This window comes from Phoxinus phoxinus (genome assembly GCF_949152265.1).
Source record: "Phoxinus phoxinus genome assembly, chromosome: 13".
Lineage (NCBI taxonomy): Eukaryota > Metazoa > Chordata > Actinopteri > Cypriniformes > Leuciscidae > Phoxinus > Phoxinus phoxinus.
In genome coordinates, this window is record NC_136888.1 from 9,758,801 (window position 1) to 9,768,412 (window position 9,612).

Here is a 9,612-nt window from a genome sequence, read left to right on the forward strand (position 1 = left end):
CAAGTTTTTTTTCAGTAGAAAATAGCATCACAGTCCAGCTTAAGTTCGTTCAGTGAGGTTTCATTTGATTTAAAAATGTTGTTTATTTAGTTTATAGCCGCTCTGTAGTAAACCGTGATGTCATCGACCGTTGAAGAACAGGTTAAGTAAAAATACAATGAATATTCAATATAGTGCATATATTAAGCAAAATACTTCTCTCTGAGTTAAGTTTTCTAGCTGACTAATGAGTTTTTGGACACTGAATGACTTTTCTGAGGTAAATGTGATGTTATGTGACAATAAGCATGTTTACATGCACACCAATATGCTGATAACTCACAAAAATCTGCTTATTGAAATAACCTGTTGTCTTGGTTTACATGCAAACCAATAACACAACAACACAAGTAAGCCACGTTTACAAGACTTTTAAATTATTGCAAGACTTTAAATTTATTAATAAATCAGTTTATTTCCCAGTAGTTATTTCAAAACTTAATCATTCATGTATGTGACTCTGAGTTTTCCACTTGTTATGTTTATTGTGATGATATATGAAGCATTAAAAACCGAATAGTGTTCCAATATGTTAGCAGGAAACGTACAGACTCTTGAGGCGTCTCAGTTACTATTGTAACCTCTCTTCCCTGATGGAGGGAATGAGACGTGGTGTCGAAATGCTGACATAGGGGGTCACACTTGGGAGCACCAAACACCTCTGATACTTCAGAATAGGCCAATGAGAATTGGAAATTTGCATGCGCCACTCCCCCAGACATTCAGGTATAAAGGAGGCCGCACGCAACCACTCATTTAGGTTTGTGCTGAGGAGCCGAGAGTATATCCTGGCCACTTCAGCAGACAGTTCAGCGTTGTGGCAGGAGGGACACCATGTCTCGGGAGATTACAATAGTAACCGAGACATTCCCTATCTGTCAGTCAGTTCAACGTGGTGTCGAAATGCTGACACTTGTGGTCTCTATAGGAAAATGCCACAACTGCTGAACTGAGTTACGAGGTCCTGGCGATGCAGATGTTGGCAAACCACTGTATGCCGGGCAACCGGTACAATCGCGACAACATAACCTATCCAGCGCCCCACTTAAGCAGCGTAGTCCTTCGTACCACTCAGGGATCGAAAGGAGAGGGTCCTCTCGGGTCCTAAAATCTGTACCCGACCCGAATCAACCTGAATCCCTTCTTATCCGAATCCAACGTGTATAAATAATTTTTTTAAACAGAAAAACCTGATGAAGTTACACCCGAGTCCGACCCGACCCGACTGCAATTAATTTCAAACCCAACTGGACCCGAACGAAAACAGCATTGCACAGCTTGCATCCAATCAGAAAAAATCCCTGTGTTCTGCTGACTGGTTTAGCCGTTGCTCCATTACTTTAATTGATTTATTAATTTTTTGTTACTTTATATTATTGCCTGCCCGGTGGATACAAGTTATTTCTGAGTTTGACTTTCAATTGTGACCAGTAATAGGAAAAATAGACCTATAACTCGATAAAAATTAAATCGATAGCCTAATAATAAATCATGGATTCGCTAGTGTTGTCTGCAGAACTATTTACCTCATCTGTGGCGAAGGCTTCTGCAATCTGCACAGAAAAAGAAATGCCCTGCATGCACGCAGCGTAATGAAGTGAGTGGCTTTTACCTGCGTTTCTCAAAAATGCACTTGACATGAATGCGCAAGTACACACTGAAGTGCTGAAACGTCAATTACTTATCACTGTTACCTCATTACGTCCTATAACTTTTGGCGTGAGGTTATTTACCTGACCATAACATGATTAAAGTTTATTTTAATCCATGATGACAACTCTCGTTGAAACGGTAGGCAAAGAGAGTCCAACGCACGCAGAAGCGCAAATTCAGAGAGAACTTAGAAAAAGTGATGAAGACTATAACGCTGGCAGAGAATTGTTTTAAAAAATGTTAATAATAAAATGTGTTAAATGACCAATATGTTTCAAATGATTCGGGTCTTCTCAGGTCTATTCGGAAAAAGAACATTCTTTTTAAATTACCCGAAACCCGAGTTTTGGACCCTAACCCGTCGGATCTCGGGTTTTCGGATCCAAGTGGACCTGTGAAGACCTCTAATAGGTACCTTCAGCTCTATTTCCATTTGAAGGTTTGAAGGTTGAAGGTTAAAATACATCCAGGGTTCATTGTTCTAGGGAACTCACGTAGACAAAAAAGCGCATAACCTCAGGCAGGAGAAAGGCCGCATTTTTACATTTCCGTACCTGACAACACACGGGATGAAACTGACTCAACCCTGAGATTCTCAAATCTCGCAAAGGTATTAGGTATTGCTCTTCCCCTTCTGCTATCCCTCAAAACAGACAAAGAACTGTTCAGAGATCCTGAAGCTCTGCGTGCGGTCCAGATAAATGTGCAGGGCTTGTGCTGAACACAACAACAACAACAATAAGGCTAGGTCTGCCTCGTCTCGAGGCAGTGCTTGCAAGTTCACCACTTGGTCCATAAAATGACCAAACTCAAGGCACGTTTTGCTGACAGAGAACGCCTGCACGTCCCCAACCTCCTCAAAATAGAGGCGAGCATGGTCAAGAGCGTCGTTTTCAATGAGAGGGCATCCAACTCAACTGACTCTAGCAGCTCAAAGGCCAGCAAGACTAGAGATCCCATGAGGGAATAAGGCGTGGCCTAGCAGGATTCAACCTCCTGGCACCTCTCAGGAACCTGATGATCAGGTCGAGATTTCCTAACGATTTCCCACTCACTGCTTTATGATGTGCTGCTATGGCAGCTCAGGAAGGACAGCACTGACCTGACTGCTTCCCCTCGGGAAGCACACCAGTTAGCGAACAGACTCCACTTCAGGGCCTGCCTCATAGAGGGGGCTGTAGCCTGAGTGATATCACCGCTGGTAACCCACTTTCCCGTCCAGGGGCCAGACGAGGAGGTTCTAGAGGTTCACATACATTTTTTGCTGCTTTTCCCTAATGAATTTTAAGAGAAACAAAAGACTTAAAAAGCCCAATATATATTTCCATACGGAAAACAGTTTAAAAGTACAGTAGTAGTTTCAACATAGCAAAATCTATTTGAGGAATTGGGTGATATGATACCTCATCAGGATCAGTGATCTCAAACAGGCTGAGTCGGTTTGAATTCCACTGTCGAATGTTCTCCTGAAGTCTCCTGCGCTCCTCTGGACCCTGTTCAGTGCCATGACATTTGCATTTCCTTCATAGCTTGACAAGCTTAGATTGTTGTCATATAATGATTTTTTTTAACAGTTTATATTTTCAGCAGTCAAATCTGCTGAGGTTCACTAACCTTGACACTATTCTTACGTCAAATGCCTGGCACTGATTTTTTTTCCAGCCTGTTTAACATTCAGACTGATGGTTGATTGTTTAGGTTTGTTTGTCCATTAACACACAGCAGTTGAAAGGCTAACCTCAAATCCCATGATGCCCTAATGTAATGGCTACAGCAACACTGACGTACAAAACGTGGAGGGTTTTAATTTTTCCATTTAAGGTTAATTTAGGAAGAAATTTTTTTAGTGCCCTATTGATCGTAAACTACATTTTATTGTCCAATACACTTATGTAAACTGAAATTCAGCAAAAAAGATATTACAAAATCTGCATAGCTCTTCTGAACTAGAATGACTAGATTGGGTGTTGCTGAACGTGCCCCAAAAATGAATGCAATGAATTTACCTTTTGTTCAGACTCATACACTAACGTATACCATAATACAATAGAATTTAGATGTCATCACGTGTTAATTAGCATAAACTATTGTGTGTCTCTAAAAGCCTCTCTTCATTAAAATCAAGTTTTATGGATGGCTGGATGTGAATTTTGAGCATGAATATAAAACAGCTTAAAGAAACACAGAACACAGAAAATATATTAACACTTAGATACATTAGATATCAAATATGAGGAAATACATTTAAAGAACAAAATAAAAATAAACAACAAAAAAGCAAATAAAGGATTAAAAGTGTATGAATGGGTCATATTTAAAAATTGAAGGTCTAAAGGCATCTGAAGGCAACTATACATTCAGATTTTCTTTTGTATGCATATTATTAACCATTATTAACCATAGATCTTATGACTACATTTCTTGTTTACATTTATTGTCACTTCTCTCAATAGCTTTCATTGGAACAATGCTTAATTCAGGAAACTGATCACCATCTTTATCCTTGTGTTTGCGCCTGCTAAAGAAAATATAATATTATTAACAGTCTAAAGTAATAAATGGCCTATTATTAGTGAATTAAAAACAGAAAACTTGACCTACCTTCTCATATTTTCCACATCATCCACAGTTTCTGGGAGATCAACACCTTTCATTTCTGGTAAAAGCATCACCAGTCCACTGTACAGAACAGACATGGCACCTGTATGGTGACAGAGAGAAATGTGACAGCTGATAACAAACACAAAGGAATTATTTATATGGTTATTTCTGCAATTGAAAGACTTCTCACCATAGACAAACAGGGGAAGATCTTGCCAAATACTAGCTAATCTATACAGAATAAATGGAGCAACAACTGCCCCAATGTCACTGGCTGAAGAGCATACCGATACACCCAAGTTTCTGTAAAATAGGCAACAAAAATCTGTAAATTACTAACAAAACAGAAAACAAAACTGAATGTATATTTAAACAAATACCCAATCTATAAAAGCAATACTCATCAAGATAAGCTCTATATTTCAAAGCTTCATATAAAAGTTTCAAACAGTTTGATGGTCTGAAGGTTATTTAATTCTAATAAAGTTTGAATTTAAAGAGTGATTTAAAGTTTGAATGTTATAAAAGCATTTGATATTGTTTATGCATTGTGGTTTGTCGTTATGTTAAAAAATGGCTCTTCCAAGCTTTATAATGGCAGTGAAGCATACTTGGGCATTTTAAAGAGTGATTTAAAGTTTGAATGTTATAAAAGCATTTGATATCGTTTATGCATTGTGGTTTATCGTTTATGCTATGTGGTTGCTAATGTGCTGTCAGAGTAATGCTATTGCTATAGCTGTTCTGAGTGATCGTTATGATACTGATCATGGTGGGACTTTGGGGATATTTCATTGAAAAACCTTAAAGGAGTAGTTCACTTTAAAATGAAAATTAGCCCATGATTTATTCACCCTCAAGCCATCCTAGGTGTATATGACTTTCTTCTTTCAGACGAATACAATCAGAGTTATATAAAAAAAATGTCCTGGCTCTTCCAAGCTTTAGAATGGCAGTGAATGGCCATTTCTGTTTTGAAGTCCATAAAAGTGAATCTATCCATCATAAACGAACTCCACACGGCTCCGGGGGTTAATAACGGCCTTCTAAAGCGAAGAGGTGAGTTTGTGTAACGAGTTTGTGTAACTTCCGGCCAAACGAACATACATAGTCCACTTATGTATAAAGCGCAACTTATGCGAGTAATGCGACGTGCTGCTGATATTTACGCTACTTCTGACGTCATAAGTTGCGCTTTATATACAAGTAGACTGTGTTTGGCCGGAAGCTAGAATTTTGTTGAAAATTGTTTCTGTAATAAACACTGAACTGACTTCAGCTGAACAACAGCTGAAAAGCATTATTTTCCTGTTATTACTGTAAAGCTGCTGTGAAACAATCTGTATTATATAAAGCGCTATATAAATAAAGGTGACTTGACTTTATAAATAAAGGTGATTTCAGTTGATTCAGTATTTAATCCCCGAGTTCTTTTTGTTCAGTCTTGTTTATGTTCATTATTTGTGGTTGCTTTTCATGAGAGTTGTCTCCTGTGTTTTTGGTGAAGATTTGTAATTAAAGATTATTCTAGTGGGATTATATCGTTATATGCTTCACTGCAGCCACTCACCTGTGACGCATACATACAGTTTCCAAATAAAAACTTCATCAAATTTCACGTTTTCAGTATGGGTATGAGTAATTGACGTTGTAGAACAAAATGTCAAGGTATCGTCAACTTATGTTTACCACAGTTTCAAGAATAACAGTGTGCCAACCAACCATGATCTTGAGACAATACATAATACAAATATTTGGCTTTAATTAAACATTAGCAACAGCATTAACACACTTTCTGTTTCATATTCCTTGACTGATATAGACTGATAAACAATTCAAACCTGAGAGGTGTTGGATACAGTTCTGTGTTGGCAAAGTTCACAGTCTCATTCCCAATGGCAACAGCCAGTCTTCCTATTATCGCAATGGTTCTTTTGAGCCAGGAAACATCTTAAAAAATAGAATGATGAACACTGTGAACACCAGATTTAAAGTGAAGATAATTTCTGATCATTTAAGAATCATTTCTGGTGGTGTAGCTTACTTGGTGAAATAAATGGTACAGCCAAACAAGCGGCCCCTGCAATAAAATTGACTGAAGCCATGAGGTGACGTCTGCCAATTCGGTCAACTAAAAAATAAAATATAATTCCAGTTGGAAGCTCCACCACAGCTGAGATGAGGAAATCCAGGAAAACATTATCCCCTGTGATTCCTAACCGTAACACCAAACCCTGGAACACCACAGCACCAGTAAACCTTCAGGAAGATAATGCAACAAAAACCTTATCACTCTATCGTGATATTGGTCGAATGCAGGAATGGTTTGCTTGTTTTTACACTTTGATATTGTTAAATAACAGCATAAAAATGTGTATTCAATGACACATAAAGAAAGCTCACCATGCATATAACAAGATGAGGGTGTGCTTCCTCATTTTAGGAGTCCTAAATAAATCTTTATATGAAGGGTGTATTATTTCCTCTTGTTTTTCTATCAGAAGATCCATCTGAACAAATGAATACAAAATAGTTCCAGTTAAATACATAACAGCAGCATTTTCCAGACTACTGGAGACTCATGGTGGAGATGATCACTTATTTGAGACACATTGTTATTTATAAAGCGACAGTCTTGCAAATCAAAACTACATGTTGCATACTACGGCAGCATGAGAAGGATAACATGTATAAATGAACAACAATTACACACTTTATGCATAAACTTTGCTCTTAACAAGCCATAAAAAAAAAAAGCTTCTCGTCTTTGATATTGTCACATCATTTCATAATTATGAATTCCAAACTCATACCTGAGGAACTTCCCATGCAGGAGGATGTGAAGGCATTAAAAAAACACATTGGATATACTATGAGAGTGATAAATAGTCAGTGTCAAATTACCTCTTGAAAGTCTTCAGGAATCGATCTTTTATTGCACTTGGCAATGTTTTCAATAATATGTACAGCTTCTTTTGTCCTCCTTTGTGACAGTAACCATCTGGGAGACTCTGGAATAACCCTGTGACCACATCAATGTTTGCCATAGTAAATGATATGTAATGGAATACCAATAACTTATGTAGAATGACTGAAGAGAACCCTCATTTCAAATGTGATTCATTCATAAATATGTTATCATTCCATTGCAAGCAATTACCAGTAATAGACCAGCAAGATGAATGTTGGCAGAGTCATGGCCAGCTGTAGGTTTTTCCATGAAGGAATGTAATACGCAAGAGCAGGAAGGAGCACCAAACCCAACGAGTACAGCGTCCGGGACATAACGGAGACAAATTTCCTGTTGTTTGATCCAAAGAATTCGATAACTGTTTTGAAAAAAGAAAATATATCAAGAAAACAAGTCTGCAGTCTTCATGCTCGTGCAAGATGTCAACTAGAACCTCAAAACTGCCTTTTTGTAAACTTATCAGTAAAGTTACACACAAAGCACACTGTTGTTTCAGAAAAATTATTGCTTTTCAACTGTATCTTTTTAAATGACCATGTTGTTTTATTTAACTCCTGGCTAATAGAGTTCTCATCTGATGTTAATTCATGTTCTCAACAGTCACATGAAAAGGCATCTTATACTCACCTAACACATATGTGGCAGTCCATGCTCCTTTGGCGAAAAAACCTTGCAAAAATCGGAAGAACAGGAGCAGGGGGTAATAAGAAGAAAAAATTATACATATCCCAGAGACTCCAAGGCCAAATATAGATGCAAGAAAACATGGTTTTCTTCCAAACCTGTATATAAAAAAAAATGTTTTACCGCTTAACTACCTTTATTATTTTCAAGCTCAAATATGACAGTAAACACAATAAGATTTATTTGAAGAATACCACAAAACATAGGCTACTGATACATGAAAGATGGACATAAAGCATTTAAGCAAACCTGTCAGCTACGTATCCCGTCACTAGGGCACCTATAAAGAACCCTCCAGCTAAGGATACCTGATTTAGGTCTGCAAGCCATGAGTCTGCACAAACCAATGAAAACTACAGGATACATGAGGACAACGTTCAGATTAGGGTAAGTAACAAACACAACTACACATAAATAGATGCATCTAGATATAGTAAACGTTACTAAGGAGTTGTATTCACGTTTAAAATATTGATTAGTTACATTTTAAAGCATGCAAACCCGAAAACAAGCAGAGGCATGTTAATGATTTATTTCACTTCAGTTTTGAGTCAATTCTGGTAGCTGGTAGTTATTCTCACCTCTGTTACAATGGTGGTCCGGTTCTCATTAAAAGTCCACCCTTCATTACAGGAGGATAGAGGAGTGCTGTTGGTAAATATGGACCGGTCGACAGAGACATTACAGGTGAGCGCGCTCCCGTTCCAAAGCGCGTCAAACTTCACGCATTTACTAAACGCGCCGCGCGGGCCAGTGCGGGGAACTGTCAGATCCCGCACCTGCTCTTTTGAGAAATCGCATTTCTCCTGCAGGCCCGCAGTTTTACACCAGTGATCTGGCGTAAATCCTAAGAATACAACTCCAATAAGCACAAATGCGAGAGGTAAACTAGGCAAAGAACCTAAGAGAGAGATTCTCTTCTGATACAACCCGAAATCACCAGCATACTGCAGAAGTTCATCGAAATTAGACATCTTTACAAGGGTTGGTGGACGCGGTTTCTTTCCTATCCTTATTTTATCATATGAAGTTGAAGATGTTGTTGCCAAGTTTGGTGTGGTTAGCACAGATACTTCAGAGTGAGGCACGCATGCTTTTAAAGGGCTGAGAAGGAGGAGTTAAAAAACCTTAAGAACCTGATCAAAGTTCCTTCGCGTCATGTGAGGAAACAACATAGTCAGAAACTGAATGGAAGGTGCTGTAATGCATCAAATGTGCCTTTTACCTGACAGATATCACAGTTGTCACGAGAAATCAGCTGTCTCTGTTACAGCAGCCCGCATTTTTTTTTTTTTTTTTTTTTAGCCAATCGATCAAAAGAACGCTCGCTGCTGCCTGTCAGACACTTTGCGCGTTCGAGTTTACTGTTATCGGATTGGCTGTATGAAGGTAAATGAGTAGCAAAACTCGAGAGCACGTAGATGTGAATTTGAGAACCTACAATAAATATTTGTACTTGTATGCTCAAATTTACACACACAGCTCTGATGTGAAAACCTGTCACGGGGGTGTTTAAGGGAGCCGTTCTATTGGCTGGCGCCTAACCAATGAAATGGGTCTTCTATTGTACGTGATGATGTTACTAAACCCGCCTCCTCGTGGACTAATTGAAACGCTAACATGGCTTAAAGGGACACTAAGTATCTTTTTAGGTATTTTATTAT

At 38.4% G+C, this 9,612-nt stretch overlaps 1 protein-coding gene across 2 annotated transcripts; it reads right to left on the reverse strand.

Moving 5' to 3' along the window:
• Positions 1-3,537: 3,537 nt before the first annotated feature.
• slc22a3 (solute carrier family 22 member 3) lies at positions 3,538-9,238 on the reverse strand. Of its 2 annotated transcripts, none has more exons than XM_079633309.1 (11): positions 8,530-9,238; positions 8,198-8,301; positions 7,892-8,046; positions 7,454-7,622; positions 7,198-7,315; positions 6,697-6,803; positions 6,338-6,552; positions 6,135-6,243; positions 4,484-4,596; positions 4,294-4,393; positions 3,538-4,210 (listed from the first exon to the last, which is right to left on the reverse strand). In XM_079633309.1, exons 1-11 carry the CDS (start codon positions 8,920-8,922, stop codon positions 4,105-4,107), a joined length of 1,689 nt encoding a protein of 562 aa, XP_079489435.1. In that variant the 5' UTR covers positions 8,923-9,238; the 3' UTR covers positions 3,538-4,104. The 2 variants fall into 2 exon arrangements, with proteins under 2 accessions (XP_079489435.1, XP_079489436.1); XM_079633310.1 differs by having other exon boundaries at positions 3,872-4,207; positions 8,530-9,030.
• Positions 9,239-9,612: the final 374 nt, after the last annotated feature.

Excerpts from the sequence above, each read along its gene's own strand:
- slc22a3 (XM_079633309.1), bottom strand. The coding sequence starts at position 8,922 with ATGTCTAATTTCGATGAACTTCTGCAGTATGCTGGTGATTTCGGGTTG. Across the intron at positions 7,316-7,453 it reads ATCTTGCTGGTCTATTACTG|GGTTATTCCAGAGTCTCCCA; the intron begins GTAATTGCTTGC and ends ATGTGGTCACAG. Across the intron at positions 6,804-7,197 it reads TTCCTGAAGACTTTCAAGAG|ATGGATCTTCTGATAGAAAA; the intron begins GTAATTTGACAC and ends TCATTTGTTCAG.